This window comes from Schistocerca piceifrons, chromosome X (genome assembly GCF_021461385.2).
Source record: "Schistocerca piceifrons isolate TAMUIC-IGC-003096 chromosome X, iqSchPice1.1, whole genome shotgun sequence".
NCBI lineage: Eukaryota > Metazoa > Arthropoda > Insecta > Orthoptera > Acrididae > Schistocerca > Schistocerca piceifrons.
Window position 1 is genome coordinate 364,481,125 of NC_060149.1, and position 27,545 is coordinate 364,508,669.

Consider the following 27,545-nt stretch of genomic DNA (forward strand, 5'->3'; position numbering starts at 1 on the left):
GAAGAACACTTTAAGGAGGATATCATCAAGCTCTTTCGCCATGTTCTAACCACCACCTATTTCAACTGTGGTGGGAAGTTCTACGAACAGATAGATGGTGTAGCTATGGGCTCCCCCCTAGCACCAGGCATAGCCGACCTATACGAGTACATGGAGCACTTCGAAAAGCTAGCACTGGACACTGCTAAACACAAGCCAAAAGCCTTCTTCAGGTACAATCATGATAGCTTTGTAGTTTGGCCACATGGCAGGGACAAACATCAACACCTCAGCAGCATACATGGAAACATCAAATTTACCATGGAGATAGAAGATAACAGAAGCTTACCCTTTCTGGATATCCTGATCACAAGAAACATGGACGGCATGCTGGGACATGCAGTGTATAGAAAGAAAACACACATGGACCTCTATCTCAACACCAATAGCTGCCACCACCCTGTGCAACGCAATGCTGTACTCAGCACCTTAGTGCACAGGGCCAGGTCCATCTGCGATAAGGAAACTTTGCCAGGAGAATTGCAACACCTAGAGGACACCTTCAAGAAAAATGGATACAGTGAGACACAAATAAGAAGAGCTCTGAAGACCGACCACAAGAAGAGAGAAGAGAGACCGAATGAAGATGGAGCAATGGGCCGTGTGTTCTTGCCATACGTGGGTCCTCTGACATCCAAGATCACAAGAATTCTCAAGAAACATAAAGTGAAGACAGTTTTCCGCACAGCAGGAAAAAATCAAAGACCTTCTTGGTTCAACCAAAGATCCACTAGGACTGACATCACCAGGTGTGTACATGATCGGATGTGAATGTGGGATACAATATATAGGACAGCGCTGCAGTGAGCACATTAGGCATGTACGCTTGGGTCAGACCAACAAATCTGCTGTGGCGGAACATAGTATTGACGAGAAGCACACCTTCGATTTCGAGGACACAAGAAAATATGCAGTACAAATGGATTTTGGGACTCAGTGATCAAAGAGTCCATAGAAATACAGTTACATGACAACCTAGTCAACCGTGACAATGGCTACCATCTCAACACAGCCTGGGAGACTGCAATCAGGAAAATCAGAGAAGAATGTTCCATTCCACCACGGGCCTCGGACGGAGCAGACAGAGACAGACGCCGGGACTCGAACCCCCTGCACGTGCCCCCCCCCCCCCCCTCGTTCCACCATCACCACCACGAGCCGATCCAGCCGCATTGGGCAATTCTGGTTGCAGGAAGCACGGAGAGTGATCCAGCAGAGATATAAGCCCGCGACCGACGATATCCCAAACGTTTCTACGAGACGACGATGCTACTCGGCTGAGAACCCGTGAAGGCTACATATATGAAATTCGCCGAGATAGCCTGCACTCGCATATGACAGAGAATGTCCCTTATCCACACATAAGAATATTTCAATAAATTACCAGAAATATTATCAACCCCTGCAGAGTTCTTACTTCTTAGAGATATGATGATTTTTTGAATTTCATCTACAGTAACAGGGTTGAGGTGCATTTCTGGAATTGTGTTTGAATATATAGCTTGACAAAGAGTTACGGCTTCATCAACATTGGGCATGCAACTAATCTGTTGAGTTACTGATAGGAAGTGTTTATCAAAAATCTCAGCCATACTTTTGGGGTTATCTACTAGGGTACTTTCACATCTGATTTTATTTACATCTTCTTTGTTTGTTTTATCTCTTCCTGTTTCTCTTTTGCATTGCTTCAAATTGTTTTTATTTTATTATTAGGATTATCTATTTTCTTCTCATAATAAAGGGCTTTTGATTTCTGTATTCGATTCTTTAAAATTTTTCAGTGTAATCTATAGTGTTCCCATTTTTCTACATCTTTATATAATGTTATTGCAGTACAAGTTTCCCTTTTGGTTTTACATTACTGTTTTATACCTTTTGTTTTCCAGGGCTTACTCACAGAATTGGAAGCACTGTTTCTGACCCATTTCTTTGGAAATATTTCTTCAAAAAGAGCACAGAATTCATTTATAAAACAGTTAAATTTAGTATCAATATTATCAAGGCTACACACTGAAGGCCAATCCCTTTGCTGCAACCTATGGTTGAAAGTTTCTTTTGCCTCTTCATTCATTACTCTTATGAACTTCCATTGAAGAAAATTGTTTTTTGAACAGATTAACATCATAAAGAGTGAGAATTTGTCCATCATGATCTGAAAGCTCATTTATAACCTGCCTGACAGTATAATTGTAATGTCTACTTACATCTAAAAAAAATGTATCCTATCATAGTTTGGGAGTCAGATGTAATTCTTGTTGGAAAATTTATTACTGATATCAGATTATATAAGGTCATCACAATCTCAAAGGCAATTTTATTCTTATTTTCTGTCATAAAGTTTATATTGAAATCATCTAAAACTACAATATCCTTTGCTTTTGCACGTAAACCTGATAGCAGGAGTTTCATTATATGTAGAAAAGTTTTTATGTCAACTGAAGGTGCCCTGTAGACAGTCATCACTATTACTGTGCGCAAATTAGTTATTATTTCAGTTGCACATGCCTCAAATTGTTGTTCCACACAATATCTCTTAATATATATAGCTTTGCATGCAATACTATTCTTAACATAAATTGCTACTCCACCTTTGTCTTTACTTTCCCTATAGCAGTATGTTACTAAAATACAACTTACTGTAGATGGCAATACACATTTATCAGTAACATGGTGCTCAGTTAAGCACAAAATCTGAACATTATTTATACAATCCTTTTCATTAATGTTAATAAGAAGTTGATCTGTTTTGCTTAAGAGGCCTCTTATATTTTGATGGAAGAAAGAGATGCCTTCCTCTTGCTTTTTTATTCTCTTAGTGCTGTTGTTGCCTTACTGAGAAACCACAGGAGTCTGCCTTGAGACAGGAGGGAGGAGACACTTGATGCTACCTGCTGTTGTCCCTTCTTTTTCTTCAGGCGCGTGCATAAAAAATCATTGAGAAGTGAAGGAGGCTCAGCATTTCTTCTGCCCAACACCCTTTTATTTGGATTGCTTGCTGAAGATTTCTTCCCGTTTGTTGAATGTGGAATTTCCATTTATCCTGTAGATGTTACATCTTTTTATGCAGTTGATTACACAGCTTCTTCTGCTGGTGATGACATTACTCCTTTTGCTGGTGATGACACTGCTTCTTTTTCTGCTGGTGATGACACTACTTTTCTCTTCTTTGCATGGCAGAGTGATGTTTCCTCTTCTGTTCTTTCATCTTGTGGTTGTTTTGAGTCTGTTACTGGACACAGTATTGTATCTTCTATTTCTTCCCTCATTGACAGTGGTATAGGTCTGTGTACCTGTTCTTGTGTGTTGCTAATTTTTTTAAATATTTCTTTGCACAGAATTTGTTTGCCATAGGACATGCTTTGTGAAATGTTCTCTGCTTTTTGCTTCAATAAATGTAATATGTGTGGAATGTTTATGACATACACATAGGAATGTATAAGTTTTCCTAGTTGTGTATATCTTAAGTTGAGTGTTAACAATCATAATGAGATGTAGTTGAGGGATGGGCAAATCTCTATAACTGAATTCATGGCACTGATTATACTGCCTCACATGATTATGTGGGACCTTCGTATCCATTATACTGGTCACTCAACATATGGCACTGTTCAGACTGCTTACATACCTTAGTAGATCTGGTAACAACACAAAATGTGAATAACAGTAATGCACTCTGGTGGCCATGCTAACTGACACAGAGAATTGCAACTCTAATAATTAACATACTCATCAATGGTGTGTACACAAGGTTACAATCACATCTGACCATACCTTCTGGATGCATCATTATTTTTCTCAGGCAGTGCAGTTTACAGCCTGAAGATGACATTGTAATTAGTTTCATTTAGAAATATTTATTTAAAGAACTATGTAACTCATATAAGTCACTAAAAGCCCATTCTTGTTTAGAAATGTTTTATTTAAAAAGCTATTCAAATCATATAAGTCACTAAAAGCACATACACTTTAAAATTCTATTTCACTGATAATTGTTTTAAGATTAACATAACTTATTTGTGAGCCTTCATTCTTGTCATTCAAATGAACTGTGTATCTTAAAAGTTATAGCTATACAGTATTATCATATTCCAAAATGTTTAAATGTGATCCTTTCAAAATTCCACTGTTCTGATTACAAAAATTCTTAGAATAAATTGTTGATGTGTGAAAAAATCTTGATCAGAAAATTAACTTTACACGAAATTCTTGGTGGGCTTTTGTAGATCCAAGTGCATGTCAAAACTATAGCCTCATAAAATTTAACTATTATATGTATTAATTTAAGGGCATTCAGCCTCTTATTAACCACAGTAATGTCTGTAACTAATGTGACTCTATATTCTATACCTTTTCTTTCTTTTACATTGATATTGACAAGGCTATGCCAATAAAAGTTCACAGTCACATGAAGATGATTCATTCCACATTTAGTGCATGAGTGGACTTAGGAAGAAAACTTAATGTAAGGTGGAGTAAAACATGCCGTCTGATTCACATTGAACTACAATTCAGGACTACCATAGTTAATTGGTGTATCACTTTTCTTTCTGTCACCCTTAGGTTAACACTGGCAGTTGCATACAAAAAATGTCACTCTTATCTGAATTGTTTTATATTGCTGTAATTTTCACAAGCTTGAATGTTAAATAAACCACAGGTGACCTAAAAAATATAGTGATGAGCAACCGAATTAGAAATATGAGGGTGTTTAAAAAGTCTGTGCAAAAATAAAAACTACTTACATGTTTGGGGTAAACCTTTTTTATTTTTTGACATAGTCTCCTTTTAGACTTATACACTTTGTGGAACACTGTTCTAATTTTTTGATCCCTTCCAAATAATAGGAATTGTCCAAGTCTGCAAAATAATTACTAGTTGCTTCAATCATCTCCTCATTTGAATAAAATCTTTGTCCCACCAGCCATTTCTACAAATTGGGGAACAAATAGTAGTCTGAAGGAGAACAAGGGGGATGTGAAATGAGTTGGAATCCTATTTCCATTAATTTTTGACCACAACTGCTGAGGTGTATGCTGGTGCATTGTTGTGATGGAAAAAGACTTTTTTGCAGTCAAATCGCCGGCGTTTTTCTTGCAGCTCGGTTTTTGAATGGTCGAATAATGATGAATAATATGCACCTGTAATAATTTTACCCTTTACCAGATAGTCGATGAGGATTATCCCTTGTGAATCCCAAAAGACAGTCGCCATAACCTTTCTGGCTGAAGGAATGGTCTTCACCTTTTTTGGTGCAGATTCTCCCTTAGTAACCCATTGTTCAGATTGTTGTTTGGTCTCAGGAGTATAATAATGTATCCATGTTTCATCCACAGTGACGAAATGATTCTTAAAGTCCTGCGGATTCTTCATGAACAGCTGCAAACCATCCTTGCAACACTTCACATGATTCTGTTTTTGGTCAAGCATGAGCAGTCGTGGAACCTATCTTGTGGATAGCTTTCTCATGTCCAAATGTTTATGCAAAATATCATGTGCCCTTTCATTCGAGATGCCCACAGCACTAGCAATCTCACGCACCTTAACTCTTCTGTCATCCATCACCATATCATGGATTTTATCAATGATTTCTGGAGTTGTAACCTCCACAGGGTGTCCAGAATGTTCAGCATCACTTGTGACCATATGGCCACTCTGAAAATTTTGAAACCACTTATAAACTGTTCTAACCATAGGTGCAGAGTCCCCGTAATGTTCATCAAGCTTCTCTTTAGTCTCCTGAGGCGTTTTGCCTTTCGTAAAGTAATATTTAGTCACCACACGAAATTCTTTTTCGTCCATTTTTTGACAATCACTCGACTTCCTTGATTTACATGAATGCCAAAACATGACGTCGATATGTGCCGATGGTGCCATCTCTCGGACTTTGCATGGACTTTTCAAATGTCCCTCATATCTTCATAGTAGAGCGTATCACTTTCTTTTATCTAGATCTGGTCATGGTGTGTTAAACTCCACATGAACCAGGTCTATGGGCTGAGGCTCAGCTGTTTCGGCTTTGCTCAGTCCTTCTCGAAAATAAGCAGTACAGTGTGATATGTCATTTAGTACTGCAGTGTGGGATCTTTCAGTCTGCACAACTCTCTTCAGTTCACCAGAATCATAGTGTCAGCAATGTTTACCCTTTACTATTTGTTCATAGTATGAAGGTTCTTCAAGGAGGTACTGCCTTATCGTAGCACTTGGTTACTACACAATTGGTGATGAGGATGTGATGGTTTGCATGTGTGCAGTCTTTGAGTGTGGTTTCATTGGGTTTACTCATTATGGATGCCATGCTACTGGCACTCACTGAAGAGCTTACTTTGCCGGAGAGCACTTTTTCTGCTTCCATTAACAGACAGGGTACCATTCCACTAGTCTATCCACTCACTTTTCCTTCGTACAATGATTCAGCCGAGGATTGTGAATCTTACAAAAAAAGACTCAGACAGCATTTTTGGCTGCCATTGTGACAGACTCAAATTTTTGCAAAGTATTATTGTTCGTGTAGATATCACCTAAGGTGTCTCAATTACTGTGTGAGCTTGCCCCTATATAAACACCAGCAGCTATTACTTTTGATCACATGTGTAGTTTATTGTTCAACTATCATTGCAAATGAATGCATGTCATAGTTGCACAAGTTGAATTCTACTGATGCTGCAAGAAACCAAACCAGTCAATCAGGTCCTATGCGGTTGAACTTCACAGATTTAGCTGTAAGTGTCAATTCATTACTATTGCCCATAATGACTCTTATGTGTACCTTATGGCCTGTGATGCATTTATCTGTTTAGCTCTGGATAAGGAAGTATGCCAGAAGGTTTTACTCTGTGGAAACCCTCTATTGGCAGAAGTTTTGCAAATGGCACAACGTTTTTTGAAATTTCTTGGGCATTAGGTGATCAAATTGAAGCTTAGGGTGATGTGGCGGTAGTGTCACAAGATGTGTTCACTAGGACAACAGATATTGTGCATGAGCAAGCAGCAGTGGGGACAGTGAACATGAAGGCACAGTGCCAAGCAGACCAAGGCAGGACAACACAATCGCGACTGCCACAGCACCAGTGTCAGCATTTTCTGTTTCCGTCTTGTCCTTTCTGTTTTCTCCAGCATGAACATTCGGCATGCCCTAAGTGCCAGGCTACTTGTAATTCTTACCCGAAGAAAGGCCACATAGCCTCCATGTGTTTTTTGACAAAGGTTGCTCAGAATATGGGCATAAACGTAAACTGTGTGACTCCAGTGCTTGTGACTTCTCCCAGGCTGTTTATTGAATTAAGTGTTTTCACCAAGTGTTCCAGTTATAGTTCAACACAGGTGCTGCAGTGACATTATTAAATTCTCAAACCTATGTGAGTTTAGGCTCGGTGCCATTACAACAGTCAGCTGGTATTTGTAACAAACAGAACATCATGCTGTTGGGACAATTTATGGCATCTGCCTCTTACAAGTCAGTGGCTTCTTCCATTACGTCTTTTGTGGCTACTGATGCTGGCGTTGAGAACGTTTTGGCATAGACACATTTCAGGCATTTGGATTTTCTATCATTGATGCAGTTCACCTTATGCCTGACCAGATACTGTATTCTCAATTGGAAACACTGTCTGAGGAGTTTTCAGACTTGTTTTTGGAAGTTATGGGGGTGCCACAAATTTTTCTCCTCATATTTCTTTGAAATCCATGGCTCAGCCTTATTTTTGTCATGAATGTCCTATTCCTGTCACCCTGAAAGATCAGGTGAAAACAGAATTAGACAGACTTCAATCTGTAGGGGTGGTGCAACCTGTTATGGGTATCAAATGGTTGTCTCTGCTAGTTTTAGTTTGGAAGCTGTTGGGGAAACTTCAGCACTACTGTCAATGCACAGTTGATCAAGGAGACATATCCTCTCTCATGCCAGGAGGAACTGTTGTCAAAAATATTGGGTGGTGTGTACTTCTCTAAAATTGATTTTCCTGAAGCGTATTTGTAGGATCCTGCACATGAAGAGTTGTGGTAAGTTCTGGTTTTGAATAATCCTTTTGGTCTCTGACAATATTTGCGTCTTCCCCTGCTACTTTCCAATGATTTTTAGAGCAATTGACTGTGCCTGTCCCTGGTTCCATTAGTTACTGAATGATGCTGTCATGGGCTCCCCCACAGTCGATCGCTTGAAAAATGTGTGCACTTTGTTTTGTGTGTTACAATCTGCAGGCTTATGGTGTAACCTAGCAAAATATCAGTTCTTTCAACCTTGTATTGTTTATTTGGGGTTCTAGATCATGCGAGATGGGGTTTGACCTCTGCCAGACCACATCTCCACAGTTATGTCTATGCCTTGCCCCTTGTCCATGAAGGAGCTCCAGGCCTTCCTAGGGAAGATAAGCTACTACCATTAATTCCAGCTATGGATGGCCGCATTGGCCACCCACTGCATGCCTTGTTACACAAGAATGAACCTTTTTGCTGGAGCCTGGATTGCAAATGTGTTTTCTAAGTGTTGAAATCCAAACTACTCTCGGAGTCTTGTTTAGTTCTCCCCGGACCAGCACATATTTTTGATGACTGACACTTCACAGTACAGTCTTGGTGATGTCCTAGTGCACTGATATGAGGATGGCTCTGAACCACCTGTTGGTTTTGTCTCTAAATCTCTCACTCTGGCCCAACAGCATTACTCTCAGGTGGAAAAAGAGGCTCTTGCCATAGCCTATGCTCTCCTGAAATTTCATATTTTTTTGTATGGCTCTAAGTTTCACCTTATTACTGAACATAAACCCTTGGTTTCCTTGTTTAACCCTGGCACTTCCTTGCATGACAAGGCATCACACTGCCTACAATGCTGGACACTGTTCTTGTCTTCCTAAAACTATGAAATCCATTTTCGACCTATATATAAACACGTCAATGCAGATGCCTTGTCCTGCATTCCTGTGAGTCCTGGCCCTCATGTTGATCATGAGGAATTGCTTTGCTTCCGTCTTGATATTTAGTTGCATGCTAGGATCTAGAGTTTTCCAATTATGAACTTGCACAGCTTGCACAGACATGTTTTTTTTGGCCAGGGATTGGTGATGAAATTGTCATTTTGTCACAGCTTGTGAGCAGTGTGCCTGACAACAGGCACCTCCTAGGGTGGCCTACTCCACACCAGCCATGGGAATGCACTCATGTAGATTTTGTAGGTCCCTTCCTGAATTCCTATTGGTTGTGCAAACATTTTCTTGGTTTCCTTACATTCTTTGATGGGTGCTGACATTGACTGACATCACATTTCATTACACTTTTGTGGGTGTTTTTTATTGTCTTGTACTTTAGTTTCTGATAATGGGCCTCAGTTAGTTTCTCACACCTTTCAATTGCTTTGTTTCCATCATGGCATTCCTCATGTTATGGCTTTGCCATTCCGCCATTAATCAAATGGAAAGGAGGAATAACTAATGCATACATTCAAGTCCCATATGAAAAAGTTTGTTGTGGATTTTTTGCCCTTCTCCACTTTCTGAGCATCTATCACCTCATGGATACAGGTGACCAGAGCCCAGCTGAGGTGTTTCATCACTGGCAGCCCACACACTCCTCTACCTTCTGTGGCCTGTGCCACACCTGCTGTGGTCAGGTTTGTCCAGCCATATCATGTTGAAATTGCCGTTGTGGGCACGAGGATTTGGTTGCTGACCCAAATGGATATCAGCCACTGTTCTTCACTGCCAGGGATGCCATCCTCATGATGTCCATATGGCCAATAGGCTGGTGGTGAGCCACTTTGATCAGTTGTACCCCTGCTTGCTGCTGGAGTCTACCAGTTTGTGGATATGACCCCATCACCACAGCCTGCCCCATCACCCTCCACCTCGAGTCTGTTGTCACCTGCTGTGTAGGCACCCCTGTTCCATTGACTGCCTGGCACTGGGCACTGGCCTGTCTCTGGCCTTGGGTTCATTGCCGCAGACTTCTGTTCTGGTCAGGCCTCCTTCACTGGCCCCCTCACCATCATCGCTTCAGACATCATCACCAGTGGGTCAAGCCCTGTCTACTCTGCACTGGGACCTGCCTGCTGATGGCAGTTCATATATGGCAGTTGCATCCTCCTCCATGCTGCTGTCATTGGCATCACATGGCCCACTGCCCTTGGGCATGTCTGTGCCTTCGCATGTCTCAGCCTTACAATCCAGTGCCTGCCTTGCACATAGTCCTGCCCCTTCCATTGGCACTGGCTGCTGCCGCTCTGGATCTGATGACTGTGTCTCTCATTGGGCTACTCGTGTCTCTTCCATTTCCTGGGTGCCTTCTTCACACACGGGAGAGGTGTGCTGTAGTGCATGTGAGTGAGAGGGTGCTGAGTTTAGTGTCACCTTGTGGGTGTACTTAAATCAACTGCCAACAGCATCAGCACAGGCCAGCTTCTAAAGGCTGCCTTTTGGAAGTGTGCACATGGCACGGTCTCCACTGCACCATCTACCGGTGACTTGCACATGTATATGCGTGGTGCAATGCTGACTCACTCTCACCATGTTCTTTTAGTTTGTACAGCTCACATCAATTGTTCTGTGTATCACTAATGTTGCACCTGCTGTATGATTCTTTTGTCTTGTTACATGTAAAGTCACAACAGGCTTATTTCCATTATTGTTCAGAGGTTGTTTTAATTGGATCAATTTTGTGTATTACCTGGTAACTACACTCACCTCAAGACCAAGACCAAAGTAAATACAGCCACTGTATCTTCTCCTGGAGCAAACTGAACAGTTATATGCAGAAGATACAGCTCTGGTAGCAAACACAGAAGATGAGCTGCAGTATCTGATTAACAACTTACCACATGGATGTGAAAAATCTGGTCTTAACAACAGCATCCAAAAGAATAAGATCATGGCACAGGGCACCATCCGCCTCCCATCCATAAACACTGACAGAAGTTCTCTCCAGGTAGTTGATGACTTTATCTACTTGGCATCTGCAATATGTAGCAACTTGTAACTTGTCCATGGACACTGAGATTACTAACGGAGTAGCAAAAGCACCATCTCCCATGGCTAGATTTAAAAAAAAAAAAAAACACCAGGGTATGGGACAATGGACAACTCACAATAAAAAATTAATTGGAAGTATACAATGCTCATGTTATCACCATACTTCTCTACAGCTGTCAAATACACACAACTCTTGCTAAGCATGAACCTCAAATGAACACCTTTCATGTCTGCTTTCTTTGGAACAATCTTCAGATCTCTGTGAGAGGTAGAGTATCCAACACCAAAGTCACACCCTCCTGAAGTTCTTTGTACAGTATATATATATATATACTGTACAAAGAACTTCAGGAGGGTGTGAAGCCTGTAGGATACCACACCCTCACTTCAAGGATGTCTGCAAGAGAGAGCTGACCAAGGCCAGTATTAATCCAACCTGCTGCAAAAGTACTGTTGATGACTGTGTCAAGTGGCAACTAACTGTGCAAAATGGTCAAGCTTGCAGGGGAAGAATACACACAAAAACAAATTAGGAAGAGTCCAAGACACAAAAGGAGGGTGGCTTCTGATCGAAGTCCCTGATGTTTCACGTGCCCAGACTGCAGTAGGGACTGCCACCCTTGAATGGGACTTTCCAGCCACAGTAGACATTGCAGACACTGTGCCAAGTATGCTACTCCACTATCTTTCGAAAATGGATGGATGCCATACATACAGTGATCTATTGTCACAAGCCTTTAAAACTGTATGTGAATGACAGAAGAGAGAGATGAGAATCTCAACATCTATTATACAGTCACATAATTGACAGTTATTGCAAATTAATTTGCTATGAAATGATGTTACAATACCATGCAGAAAGAATTTAAAGATTTAGATTACAATGAAAGAGCAAAAAATTACATAGAGAATTCATTGTTCTGTACATCCAGAAGCATTTTGCACTAAATTTGCAGGCATAGAGCACATGAAGAAATTGGTGGTACAAATAGTAAAACTTCTTAAGTCACCTAGTCAGTTGCAACAGTTTTTGATGGAACTAAATGAAGAATGTGGACACTTTATACATAACTGAGAAGTACATTGGTCAAGTCAAGGAGAATGCCTGGAATGATTTTTGTTTCCACTTTAAAATCTGCTATTGTTGAATTTATAAAGGGAAAAGGAGCCCAGGAATGAAAATTATAACATCTGGAATGGATTGCAGACTTGCATTTTATGTGGAGTTGACTAAACACTGCCCACAGCAATGCATTGCAAAGAGAGAAACTACTTATTTCTAATTCGATGGGGATGCATTTAAAAAGAAAATCGCATTGTAGAAGGGACAAACTCTGATTAATAGAGCCCAGTTCCGTAAGATCCCTGATGTTAAAGCAAATGTGAAGTTTGAATAATTCATTATGACCTTGAATGAATTACATGGATAGTTTTCTAAGCATTTTGAGGACACTGCCAGTCTTACATCTGTTTTCAAGGTGTTTTTGAGACCATTTGCGACTACAGTTTAAAGTGCCCCTGTGCATGTCCAAATGAAACTGATTGCTCAGCAGAGTAAATCCTGTTTTAAAGACAACTGTGTTAAAACTGCGTGGGACGTCTTCATTGTTTTCCTCGGGTACAGTTTCCACATTTCCATAATGAGGTTACAAAAGTGCTATAATATCTTGGTCAACATGTGCATGTCAAAGACCTTTTCTTGAATTATCAAACTAAATAAGTCACAATTATGTGGCAACCTGGGTACAAAAATCTGTAAAATTGACTGTTTCTGTCCACATGTCAATAGTTTGTACCATATAAACATCGTGTCTTCAGCTCACCAAAAATAATTAAAGAAAACAGAAAACACATTTTGTTTGTGGTCTATGTTGCTGAAAAATGTGAAATATAAAACCAAGTTGAATTCAGTGTGCACTCCTACTAAAATGTGGCACATTCACAGTTTGCCCCTCCCCATGCTCAAAAAGTGTGGCAGTGGAGAAAACATGAATCCAGGCTGTGTGCTATGGCACTCATGCCAGGGCATGGCTCATGAACTGAATTCTTGGCTGCCTCTGATCTAGGTGGAGGAAATGCTGTGTGGCAGTGGCTCTGCACGATGCTGGGACAGCCACAATAATCAAAGGGTTCAAGGCATAAAAATCTTACTCTACAGCATCCCAGAAATGCTCAATAGGTCTGAGACCAGATGACTTTTGCAGTCAGGAAGTGGTCTTATGCCACTGGAGTGTGCAATGAGACATTATGACACATATCATAAGCAACAGAATTGTGCATTGTGTTTGTGGAAGTTGTAATGGATCTGGGAGATGTGTTATTTTCTACCAGATTTGTCAATACCAAATCTAATGAGGGAGGTTGTAAATGATTTCATATATTTTTGTCAGAATATTTTTTGTGAATTATAATTTGCCTTATTTTATGCTAATTTGCTTTTATGTTCGAGAGTGACAGCATATTGATTAATATTAGTAGATGTGACGAATAATATCAAAGAGACTGGTTACAAGTGGACGCTTGTGTGTTGTTGAAATGTCTTTGATGCTGGAATCGTCTTTGACCATAGTCACTCGGCAGTGAACACTCAGTGTGTGACGGTGGAACAATGTACAGGTCCCTGTTATAATAATTTGCAAGTGACCAGCAAAAATGAGTTATTCTACTACTTTTTTATATAAACATCAAGAAGGAAGCACATTCAGAATAATGGTATTTGAAGCACCAAAAATTAGGCAGACGCATTGAACCAGGACATTTATGCAGCTGACAAAACAGCATTATGGAATCATACTTCCACTAGACGACTGAAGCCAACACAAAAAAGTCAAATATCATCTTATAAACATCCATGGAAAAGTGAGTACTGTCATGAAATATGCTAAATTAAAGTATATAAAAAAGTGAGCATATTTCAAAGTACAAAGCGCATTTAAAAAGTTTGGCAAGTAGACTCACATGTAGATAGCAATGTTTGATAATAAAAAAGGTGGTGTTTTACAGCACCAAATGATGAGCTTATAAGTGCTCATGAATCAAATAAATAGAGACAAGGTTGGTTAACATCTATAATAAATTCTAAAGCTGAACAGCATCAACAAACAAGAATTTAAAATTCAGGGCTGTTATTGGGAAAATCATAAAAGACCATCCATAAAATGCAGATAAAACACAGCCAAATTTCTGTAGATAAAATCAATTATAAAATACCAGTAAAGACGCCAGATTACTGTGGCTGAGTGCTTACTTATAAATGATGGGTGATCAAGCCACTAAGTAATACACTAAAATCTCACACCCAGTATTTTGGCAAGGAGCTCTGACAACACACAAAACCCTAAAACATGAACAACACTCATCTCACTGTCATTTAAAATGGAGGGTGGGTCATGTGGAAGATGCAGGTCTGCCCTCAAATCATCATATGAAACACACCCAATTCAAATATGCTGTATCAGTACCTGTGTTCCATATCTTTGTCACACTGGTGGGTCCTCCCACCATAAGAGGTCATGTGTTAAAGGGCTATGTCCCGCCTAGAGCTTTGTAAGGGTCAGTTCATTCACTTATTCTTGTTAGAACCACAGCTGCACTGAAGGTTTCACTGACCAAAATGTATTGCTCCTCATTCCCAGACACTGAGCATCCCACCAACACATTGGTCTTTCAGGGCACACATGAGATGACTGTCCCAGGAGGACTGAACAGGGAGCAGGAAGTTCAAGGGAGCAAGCCTCCTTGACAGCTGCAGCAGCAAGTCAATTTCCCCAGATTCCTATGTGCCACAAACTTCAGCAGAAAATGAGTTTTTTCTCCTGATTATGCAAGAAACGAAGGGTATTTTATACATCTTGCACCATCCTGTCTGCTGGGTAAATCTGACTATTAGCCAGAAGTGCACTTTAGGAATCAGAGCAGATGAGGAATTTCTTGCTACAATTTCATCTGATCTGCTCCAGTGCCATGAAGACAACAAACAATTCTACATATTAAATGGAAAACTGCTATCTTGAGGACATATTTGGTATTTGAGGAACACAGCAAAACAGTTGATAACGTTCTCCACTTAGATCCATCAGTCTAAACAGTAATGAAAATGATATTCTGATATAAAATCTCATAGAACTTAGTTTTAAAAATACATTACCTAAAAAATCTGAAGCACGTAGAAGAGGAGGAGGAAATGAAACGAAACTTTAAGGGTTGAGAATGTGTGTGATATTGTTTCAGTGATTACAAAACTGAGTCAAATTTAAAAATAACTTGGCAGTATGAACCCACTTATCAGTATGGCCTGGATGCATGCACTGATCTGGTTGGGAAGGAGATCATAAAGCCATTGTATCTTCTCCTGGAGCAGGCTGGTCCACAATTGTTGTAACTGGTCCTTGATACCCTGAATACCGGCACTGGGACAGAGTTGGCATCCAACTTGGTTCCACACTTGTTCTATTGGAGGCAGATCTGGGGATGTTGCTGGTCACGGGAGTACTTCAGCATCACATGCACAATTCAAAGAGGCACTGTCATGCATGGATGAGTATTTTCCTGTTGAAAAATGGAACCATGATACAATTCAAAGAGGCACTGTCATGCATGGATGAGTATTTTCCTGTTGAAAAATGGAACCATGATACTGTTGTAATAGATGAAACACGTGATGATGCAGGATGACCATGACATACTGGTGTGCCATCAGTGTTCCGTCATTGACTTCCAGCCGTAATCTGAAGTCATACTCAACTGCTCCCCACACAGGCTGCCAGGAGTAACTCCACTGTGCCTCTCCAAAACACTGGACAAAAGGGACCTTCCCCAGGTCACCACCATATTTGCTGATGATAGTTATCTAAGATAGTGCAGTGCCATGATTCATCGCTGAACACAATGTGGCACCATCCATCAGGAGTCCATGCTGCTTGGTCATGCCATCAATCAAAACACAGTAATTTGTGTTGTGGTTTTAATGGCAGATTATGCATGGGATGGTAATTTTCTAATCTGGCTGCTGGTTATTTCTGACCAACGGTGGAGGATTATACAGAATATTGCTGGGAGTCCATTACTTGTTCTCAGACAGTAGGTGCAGATGGGAGGGGGTTATGATGTACTTGGTGTGCAGTAGGGTGATACTCCATTGTGCGGATCCTTGATGATGAGTATGCGTGCCCTCATGTTCACATGCAGTCCAACATGGGGCCACTGTCACACCAGAATGTCCCAGAAAACTGGATACTGCATGCTTCGATCTGCCAGCCAAATGGAGACCCACAATTAGGTCACTTCCAAACTCTGTTAGGTGTTGATAACGCTGTCTCACACAAGTATGTGACATCTTCTTGTCCTTCACAATGATCACTCAACATCTGACACTGTTCACACCCCTCATATACCCTACCAGTTCTGGTAACAACACCAAACACTAATGCATTCTTGTTGCCATTCTACTTTTTACTGAGAGTTGTAACTCTAATCATTAACATACCCACCAGTGGTGTACATACATCAAGTTACAATGACACCCAACCATATCTTCTGTGTGTTTCACTTGTTTTCTAAGGCAGTGTATAATCTGGTGTACAATTGTTCCTGCACCCCTTCAGTTCAGAAATGAACGTAGGGAAACTTTATTCCATCCCTGGACTTGGAGCTTAGTTTCATCCACCTGTAACATTTCTCCCTTGCATAGGTACCAAACAGCCTCATTGCCTGTGGATAGTCATAGAACTGACATTCCGTCATTGGTCAGGCAATGGAGATGGATGTTGGTGATGCATGCATATGGACACACATGTTTAGAAATACCAAATTATTTCCAACACAATAAGCTGCTACCAGTTGAAAAAATTGAATGTGAAGATTCACGTCATAATGAAATACAGAAACCTATAGAAGTCAAGTTTTATTATAAACTGCTGAGAAAGTAGGACAGGCACGCAAGTAATGTTGGTGGGAAGGCATGGAACAACAGCTATGTGCAGAAAATGTGTCTGTAAATGGTTCAGGTGCTTTTGGGACTGAAATAAATCTATTGAAGACATAACATATTCAGATCAGCTGTCAACAATCATAATGACAGATGATACTAAAAAAATGTACTATATGCTGATACAAAACTTACAAATATCCTTTATACTGATATTTGAGGAAATGAAATGAAAAATGAAATGTAAACATGGAATATTTGGCTGGAAATGAAGATTAATAGGCACAGCATTATCATCTTCATTAAAACTGATTTCCTTAAGTGGAATACATACTCCTAATGTGTGGTGCAAAAATTGAGTGGTGCAACTGATTTCCTTAAGTGGAATACATACTCCTGATGTGTGGTGCAAAAATTGAGCGGTGCAAAAACTGACAAGCAGAAGATAACATGGATTTGAACTGATGGTGATCTCATTGACACATGTGATTGAGATTTATTTGTTATACAAACCATCAGCAGAGGAGATGAGACCTGGTGTTACCAGTTCAGTGTTGAGTAGGGTAGTCAGTCATCACACATGCAATGCACTGTCTGCATTTCACTTGAATGGGAATCCAAATATATGTGATATAAATGTACAAAATCTTTGAAAGTTAATAAAGTTACTTTGATTACATCTTCTGTTTTCATTGTTTCTTAGCTCCCATCAGAAAATTTTTCATTCACATCTTCTATATGTATTAAGTAACTGCCAAACAACTTGATCTGGACCTACCAGTAGGTCCCTGAATTGTTTGGTACCAAGGCTCAATGACACATGTACCAGCAATATGTAACTTTTTTAGATATTCATGTAAATATGGCCCATACAAGGATACACTTAGAGGCTTGAACTGTGACTATGGTTGTGAAAGGTATCTATCACCTCATCTTGTTTCCTACATCCTGTTACAATGTTGTCAATTTGCACCAACATCTACTACCACTTTTTAGTGCTGTATTTCAGAGTTTCACAAACTCATGGTTAATGCATTTGTATTGAAAGATGGCTTCTCTATATGGCAGCGAGGGAATGATTTTGAAATGTACGGCCACTCACATATTGTGTTCCAGTATTAAACTGATGAGAAATGCATTGCATTGTGCTTGTTCACTTACTGTAGCAATTCTAACTTGCTAAAAACTCAGCCATATCTTACCACATATTATTCGCTGTGTTAGGTGACCCTGTCAGTGACAGATTTTGCTGACTTCAAATTATCATGAAAGAACTTTTACATGGCAATTCACAAAAAGTTCACTAATGGTGATGCATTTGGTGCCTTATGTCTCTATTATTGATAAAATGTAATTTATTTTATTACCTGAACATGAATTTCTGATGTATTTACAGTCATGTGTCACACACAGCTATTCCAAGCACTGAAAGAACTGAAGTGCAGAGGCTCTCCTTCCTTTCATTGCCTATCAGATTGTTTGATTTTTAGTTGCTTAAGGATAAGGCAAGAGTTTTTATAAGAAATACTTTTTCATGGCTTATGGTAAGAGCCATCATTGTTAACTTTAAAGAAATCTTGAGAGGAAGCCAAAAGTGCAAGCTGACACAGATACACAAACAGCAAAAATGCAAATGCCCATGTTGTTGGTCACATACAATACATTTGCATCCCTGGATCTACATGACCTGAATGCTGGGCTCACATTGCTGAAAGCAACTGCCTCCTTAAATGAAGAGCCTATGTTTTTCATGTCAAGATGCCCAGGAACACAGTTGTATCAGGTCTACCATAAACACTAAGTGGCTAGTTTCCATCAGAGTAAATTAATTTGAACACTGAGAAAAGGCATGCTGGTGGGATGTCCCCACTCCACTGAAGGAGAAAGATCAACATTCAACCTCATCCCCATGAAGCACTGTACAGGGGACAGTTGTTAATATTATTTACTCCATAAAAGGCAAGGGACTCACCTACACGGAGACACCAGAAGATGACAATCATACTTCATATAGTTCCATGGCACACACTGAAATGTGTGAAACAGGACCATCTGCATGACCCTACCTTGGGGGAGGGTAGAGAAGAGAGATCCCAGTCCATGAACCCTTATGTTTTTTTGATAGGAAGTTTGCATTGGCATCAAGCATAGTTTCACTGAATTGTCATTGTCAACATCCAGCCAGTGTCATGCAGGACTTTGCATTTCATGTCTTGCATCTCCTCTGTTAGCACTATACCTCTGTAGCACTTGAAATTTGTATAGCCTCTATAAACAATTTAAACACTTTTGTCCAAAATATTCAGTAAAATAAAATACAAGTTCACATTTTTGGAAATCATGATTTTATTATATTTAAGTGTAATCAGAACAGTTCACATTTCTTTAAAGATTGTCATTATTACATATTTTATTAAATGGCACTAAATGTTATTATAGCCAATGGTGACCTGTGCAGATTCGCTACAGCACACTGTAAACATCACACTAAAATTATGCCATTTCTCTTTGACTGTTAGATGGTATGCAAACAAAATGGATGGAAAAATGTTTTTTAGCATTATCCCTGTGATAAATAGAAACCAATGATGAGTGCTGAAATGATGATCAGTTATACTGTGATCAACTTAGAGGAGGGACACAGCTGCCCGTTTTCAAATGAGCATGCTCACCATGTGTTTGTCATCCCTGCCAGCATCAGTTCTGTATTTTTCTTTGAAAGTGCATGTAAAGCATTGTGCAAGCAACATGGCAAACTCTGTAGATGATCTCCTAAGGAGGCCCTTTTACAGTAGTTTTTTTGAGGATCAAGTGAGAGTTAAAGAGTTAGAGCTACTCTGAATTTAACTCCAACAAGGGGAAGGCATGGGGCAGGGCTCACCGATTTGGCTCAAACTATGTGAGTAGAAGCAGGTAGATGCCCATTTCAGATTCAGATTCAGATTCTTTATTAGTCATTCAGCATTGTTACATGCAGTAGACTTCATCAGTTCACTCAACCTATTAATTTTACAAAAAAAAATTTTACATATTTAAGTTGATATTGGGCATTTCTAAAAATTCTTCTAATGAATAGAATGGATTAGTTAACAAGAAGTTATGAACATTGTCTTTAAATAATTTGTCAGGCTTGATTGACCCATTTTTAGACAATTTGTTATATATTTTAATTGCCATATACTTATGACTATTGTTAGTTTTAGCTAATCTATTTTGTGGCAACAGCAGAGAAGTACACGTTCTTGTATAGTAGCCATGTCTTTCATTTGTTACACTTAAATTAGGTAGTTCAGCAAGTATGTAGTTAACACTGTCAAGAATATATAAATTAATTACTGTTAAAATTCTATATTTAGTGAACAATGGTTTACAATGTGTTCTATTATCTACCTTAGCCATTACTCTGATTGCTTTCTTCTGGATCATCATAATTTCATTTATTTTTCTGCTGTTTCCCCAGAGTATTAACCCATACCTTAAAAAAGATTGAAAAAAGGCAAAGTATGCTGTCCTTACGTACTCAAATGTCACACAACACATCAGTCTCTTCAACAAATATATAACTCTTGACAACCTAACCACTACGTGATCAACATGAGAGCTCCATGTTAGACTGTTGTCAAGTACAATACCTAAAAACTTTGCCATTTGTTTTTCTATTTTTGTAGTCTTTGATAGACTGAACCACATATTCTGGGTCTTTTCCTCATTTAATAGCAGATCATTGGCATTAAACCATGATGTTGCATTTTATTTTGCCAATTTCATATCACTTACAAGGTTATCAAGTACATGGTTTACAGATAGAAAAGTTGTGTCATCTGCATACATATATGTCTTTACATCTATATTTCCTGGTAAGTCATTTATGTGTACAAGGAAAAGAAGGGGTCCCAATTTAGATCCCTGTGGCACTCCATGTTGAACCTCGAGTATGTTTGACAGATGACTTCCTGAACTCACCACCTGGTTCCTTTTATTGAGGTATGATTTGATGAGTTTTAAACTTTTATCACATATTCCATAGTACTCAAGTTTAGAGAGCAGAAGTGAGTGGTCAACACAGTCAAAAGCTTTGCTCAGATCACATAAGGTTACCTGTGTGTGCGCATGGTCCTCAAATGCTCTTAGAATGTTTCTGACTAAGAGCTCTATGGCATGTATAGCTGACCTTCCTTTTCTGTAACCAAACTGTGATGCACTTAACATACCATTTAGTTCTAGGTACTCATACATCTGCTTATATATTATGCCTTCAAAGACTTTTCCTAGTACTGGAATTAGTGAAATTGGTCTGTAGTTTGCAGGATCTGATTTGACACCCTTCTTAAAGACTGGAGTTACCTTGGATAGTTTGAGAGGATCAGGAAAAAACCCTTCTGTGAGACACAGGTTTATAGAATATGTTAATGGTGCTGCAATGTAATGTATGATTTCTTTCAATAGATCGTTTGACATATTAAAAATATCTGTACTGTATGAATTTTTCATTTCGTTGACTATTTTAAGAACTTCATGTTGGCATACCTCTTTGAAGTGTTTTAATGATGATCTGGCCCTATTATGATTTAGGTTTGCTCTCTTCAGATAATCTATACATGTTACATTGGGTTTACTGATCAGCTTTTTGATATCATCAGCACAGCTTACAAAATATTTATTGAATGTATCTGCTGGTATTGGGACTGTCTTGTCGAAGTTTCTGACTTCACCTTTAACAGTATTAATAACTGACCAGGCTGTTTTGCATTGGTTTTTACTATTTTTTATGTAATTTGTGTTGTATCTTAGTTTCGCTAATTGCAACTCTTTCTTATACAGTTTCTTAGTGATTTTTTCGAGATCCTTAATTTCATTAGAATTGTTTACTTTGGCAAGGCGCTTCAACAGCAGTAGCTTATTTTTTAGAATCTCCAGATCTTTGGTGTACCAAAATTTACCTTTTCTTGTTTTATGGTACTTCTTTTGAACAAGATGGGCTTTTAAAATACCTGTTAAGTAATTGTGGAATGTTTCATAAACTGTTTGGGCACTGGAATCACAGTTTTGAAATAATTTGTCCCAGTTTGTTATGCTCAACTGGTGTGTTAGTTTTATGAGATTGTGTTTTGTTAATATTAAGGTATTAGATTTTGTTAACTTTTGTCCAGCCTTGCTCTCATCCCCTTTTATAAAACGTCTTAACTTTACTGTTAACATGGAGTGGTCTGAGAAAACAAACTCCTTTACCTTGGTGGAGTACATATCACGAGCACAGTTGACAAAAGCATTATCCAAGCACGCTTGTAGTCTTGTTGGTTCTGAATTTACATGATGGAAGTTGTGCTGCCTTAGCATATTCAGTAACTTATTTACACTGGTTTTGTTACATGTTACATCAAAGCTTGAATTAAAGTCTCCCCCAATTACAGTTACATACTGTTTCCATTTCGTTATGTAGCAGAGTACACTGTCTAAATTATCTAAAAAAGTTTTATCATCTGAGTCAGGGGAATGGTAGATACATACTATGATAAGTTTCATTATATCACTTATGATCCCGGTAATTTCAAAGTCTTTCTCTACACATGCCCAACTAAGATCTAGTTCTCTACACTCTATTTCATTTGAAACATAGATAACAGTACCACCATTACGGTACTGAAATCTGCAAAAACTGTTTCCTTATTTATAACCTTCTGGTACATAGTATTGTATTTGTTCTGGTTTAAGCCAATGTTCTGATAGACATAAGAAAGAATACTTCTTCTGTGGCAAAGACTCATCCAGAATTTCAACTTTATTTTCAAGACCCTGAATGTTTAAAAATAGGATGTTGTTGTGACTTATCTGTGAGTTAGCAGGCTGGTTTTTCACATTTTTATTTTCTTCTTGGCTTGAGACCATAAAAAATTATCACTGAATGACACAGATGTATTTTTCCTTTGGCTCCTCCTTAAGCATTGCTGTGTTGCTGCTCCAGTCATTGTTGGTTCTGTTACTGCTGCTGCTTCTGCTGATAATGATGGTGCTGCTGCTGTTTCACTTATTTCTGGTGTTTGTTGTTCCATAACTGCTGTGCCCTTCTGTGAATTATTAACATTTGGAGTGTTCACTTGCATTAATAAAATTTCACATTTGTCTTGGAGAGGTGTAGCTTCACTGATAGCAGATTTCACATTGGATTCTACAGGATACACACACTTCCTGTCCATGAGAGGTATGACTTTTCTATCATCACACTGCACATTTGAGATTTTATTTACAGGTTCTAAAATTTTGGTTACTATTACGTTTTTTCCAAGTACATTTAGATGGGAACCATGTGTTGTGTGAAATCTTTTCCCTAAATTGCTGATGTTCACAAATGTTACATTTTCAAACCGCTTGCAAATATTTTGCATCTCTTTATTTGCTGTTTCAATTTCTTTATTTACACAGGACCATTCTATCAAGTCGTAACGGTGTGGCACTGAAAAAACAATAACATTTGTTCCTCTCAGCTCAAACAGTTTTCTTTTTAGCGAGATTAAGAGATCGTTTTTTTCGTTCCTAGCTATATCATTTGATCCCGCCAGGAAGATGGAAAAGTCCTTTTTGCTCAATGAGGAAATTTTTTCTTGACTCATTGACGTAGCAGCACTGAATTTTGCTCCTGGTTTTATTGTACAGTTAAAAATAAAATTCTGACTACTTGCACGCCGAAATTCAGCGGCTGTATTTCGTCCTTGGCTGTCGGCATACAGTTCAGTTTTACCGGTACTTGCTGTTCCGAGATTGCCTGTTTCCTGCCTATCTTTGCAGTAAGCGAAGTCTTGTTTGGCTCTATTTATTGTGTCTTTTTTGCTAACACATGTCGATATTGTCTCAGTAGAGCAGCTTAGCGGTGGAAGATTTTTCGTGAGCACTTTCGCATGTGATCTTTTACTTAACTGCTGCTGTATTCCATGTTTTACCTTATTCACAAAGTCGTTTGGTTTTCCACATGGTACACTCGCACTGTTAACTTCACTTTCACAATCCGTTGTCGAAAGAGCTTGAAAGTAATTTTCGTTCAGTATATTTATGTTTCTTTCGCCGTTTTCTGTATCTTGTATTATCTGTTTGCGTCTTTTGTACTTCACTTCCGTCCAATTCTCCGACATATTCGTACTTTCCTACAGTATTTCTATTTCACTGGAATGGGCTGCAGGAAAATGCTCTTAAGAGATTAATGAGTAGAGTAGGAGAGATTTTTGAGCTATACTTGATTTGTCAGGACCATGAAATAGTGGTCAAGTGTGGTGACTGGCAATTCATCAGCTTGGTTTAAGTTGTCACAGCTAACATCTTTTTTCTTTTTCTTAAATATATATTAGTTGTATTGTTTAACTATTAACTACAAAATTTAAGTAGATTTTAACAGTTCAATTTATATTTGTAAAATTAATATATTCAGTTTTGTTATGACTACTACCATTCTAAATCAGAAGGCTATAGGTGGTGGTAAAAAAAGCAGATGTACGTGGAACACTTGTATGAAAGTGTATGAAAAGATTTGGATCTGCAAGTGTGATGTTCTCATGTACTTTTCCTTCCATGTTTGTTATTTAGGAACACTGACGTGTCGGGTACAGGGGGAGTGGAAAATCTAGGCGATATTAATGCATTAATTAAAACACTGTAGCAGAAATCATAAACATATATAAAAAACATACTCGATCTTCATTAAGTAAAACTAATATCACAACAATATTAAGTCACACCTATCATAATGACACAGTGAAAGATAATCTATTTATTTTTGTCATATTGTAGCATATTGGTAAAATTTTGCACGAGTCACCACTGATTGTAGCAGCTGTTTGAATGATAATGTGAACACTGCTTTCGGTAATTTGTAACATAATATCTATTCATCACCTTCAAATCTATTTTGAAAATAAATGTACAACTTACCGGTGCGTCTTGAAGAACTAGGTGATATGTCAATTGAAACATGTTGTGATGTTTCACCTTCAGAACTATGATTTCCATCCATTTCTGTGCACAAACTTCTTGTAGAAGCAGATGAGTGAACTATAATCAATATCTGATTTTTAGAACAACAAAAACAGCGAGGAACATCCAATACTCATCTGTATAAGTTATTAACTTTAAACAATTCTATTACATTAGAATCTTGCTTATTTATTCTTTCTTGTGAACAAAGTAACAATAATAACGCAAAAATAAAGTTTATCTTAAGAAATTAAATCCCAAACCTATAAATTTAATGTTACAGGTGGTAGAACCATGTATTCATAGGTTAATGAGCTACCCATTAGGTCTATTCATACAAAACTGATAAAATGACTGTTCTGTTTAAACTCCATAAAGACAGAACTTTCTAAAAATGCACAACAATTCAAGAGACAGTAAATGCAAAATCACACATTGTTCACTGTCCCTATTTCAATGCATCTACTAGACACAGCCAACAATGGTGGAGAGGAATGAATTAAATAGTGCTTCAGATATCACATCTGTTCAGAGGAATCTAATGGTACAAAATATTATTAGCAACATGCAGCTGGATCCTTGGTATTTTTAATTCAAGTATTATTGATTTTCTCACTGAAATCAGTCATATGAACACAATACTTGTGAAAATCAATGGCAGTTTGCTGACTCACAGTTTCTATTACAATAACACCAACCATCAGTCTTCTTTGTACTAATTCTGGTTACCAATGTAAACAAGTTATTAAATCAAAAATGTATGATGCTGCATTTTGTAGTCACCTAGTTATATGCTGACTTTGAGAATGTAGTATGGCGTGAAGACCCCACATGTTGCAATCACACCTCTAAATGTCATAACATGAAATCAAAGAGAACCATCATAAGTTCCTAAGGCATCTTAATTTGTACAGTAAACCACCAAACACAAACAGTGGTTACTGAAATCATCACAAACAAATTATCTATGAAAAATATTCCAGAGATGTTCAAAAGGCAACGTGTGAGGCAAATGTGAAATCCAAGGAATCTGTAGTAATTGTAATGCTTCAAAAAAGGATTGACATTTCACACCACATGTGGGTGGTTCCTGGAATTGCCTAAATGTTTGGAATTAGTTTGTGGTCTACAACTTCCTGGTGAAGCACTTGCTGGCCAGATTGCCCTGAATATGTTGATTGCTTTTTGCAGAAAATGGCAACTGAAAACATAAAAGTTACCATTCACAATGCATGCCATGACTTGGCAGCCACCATAGCAATGTGTGAGAGGTTTGTAGTCATAATTACAGAATTAATTTAATTGAAGTGGAAGTCCTTTGAGAACATCGTATTTGCTACTCGGAATGCCTGCGATGGTAGCCAGATGTCCCTTTTTTTATTTCTGGACAACTGAAGCTGATGTTAATGGCATTAAAATGAGGACATACTGAGGTTCACAATTGCTGCAGGGCTGCAGCATTCGGACAGTACTGCGACTTAAGCTGTACAATCTGTATGGGCACAACAGTGAGTATTCTGTGCTGTGACACAATGTATGCACCTTTCTTGAAAATAGCGCTAAAGAGTTACATCCATTTCAACAAAGAAGTAGCATTCACATTACAGCAATGTTCATGATTCAACATACATCACACAGTACCACCAATGAAACTATTTCCATTCAATAGAACTTCTTTGCTGCTTGAGTGCCAGTCATGGTCGTGTGTTGGTTAGGAGAAGGCCAGTTGAAGGCCTGCAACCAACCACTCTGTGCACTAGGCACACAGAGCGTACACCTGTGGTGCACTCTCGTGGTTAATCCGAGCACCCGGACTATAAATTTGTGAGTCAGTCTGGTGATTCGACCTGTTGTGCTGTCATTCAAATGGTTCAAATGGCTCTAAGCACTATGGGACTTAACATCTGAGGTCATCAGTCCTCTAGACTTAGAACTAATTAAACCTAACTAACCTAAGGACATCATACACATCCATGCCCGAGGCAGGATTCGAACCTGCGTCTGTAGCAGCAGCGCGGTTCCGGACTGAAGCGCCTAGAACCGCTCGGCCACAGAGGCCGGCTTGCTGTCATTTATTAACAGCACTCCACGTCCTGTTTTCCAACAGATTACGCTCGCCCAGATACCGCTGTTGTAACCCAACGTGCGCTACACAGTGTCGACAAGTTGTCTTGGGCTGCTCGATCTCCAGATCTGTCTCCAGTCGAGCACATATGGGACATCATTGGACGACAAATCTAGCGTCGTCATTGACCACCCAAGTGAAACAGGCATGGAACTTTATCCCACATGCTGATATCCAGTACGACGCAATGCATGCGCGTTTGCAAGACTGCAGTCAACATTCTGGCGACTACAGCAGTTATTGATGCACCATCATTTCACCTTTGCAATGGCTTATATCGCGTTGACATTAACCTGTGATCTTGCAATGGTAATCTCTTGGATATGTTACCTAGGCAAATGTATTCCCGAAATTTCATCACTCTACATTAATTATTTTTTGGTGCTGCGATTTTTTCCCTTTACTATATTTGATACGTTGCAGTCGGTACAGTTTCTTTCTTGTTTCACATTCTCACCGTAACTGCTTCTTCTTTCACATTATTGGACGCTGGAATCGAACTTGCTCTGCAGTGATTAATTTTTTAAATTATTTTCGCGAC

At 38.9% G+C, this 27,545-nt stretch overlaps 1 protein-coding gene across 1 annotated transcript in view; it reads right to left on the bottom strand.

Moving 5' to 3' along the window:
• Nucleotides 1-27,545, bottom strand: part of LOC124722358 (protein tyrosine phosphatase domain-containing protein 1-like) — a 338,645-nt gene that overhangs the window by 126,353 nt on the left and 184,747 nt on the right. Inside the window, exon 8 of the mRNA XM_047247533.1 lies at nucleotides 24,838-24,957. Within this exon, the coding sequence (XP_047103489.1) occupies nucleotides 24,838-24,957 (120 nt within the window). The remainder of the gene's footprint in view (nucleotides 1-24,837; nucleotides 24,958-27,545) is intronic.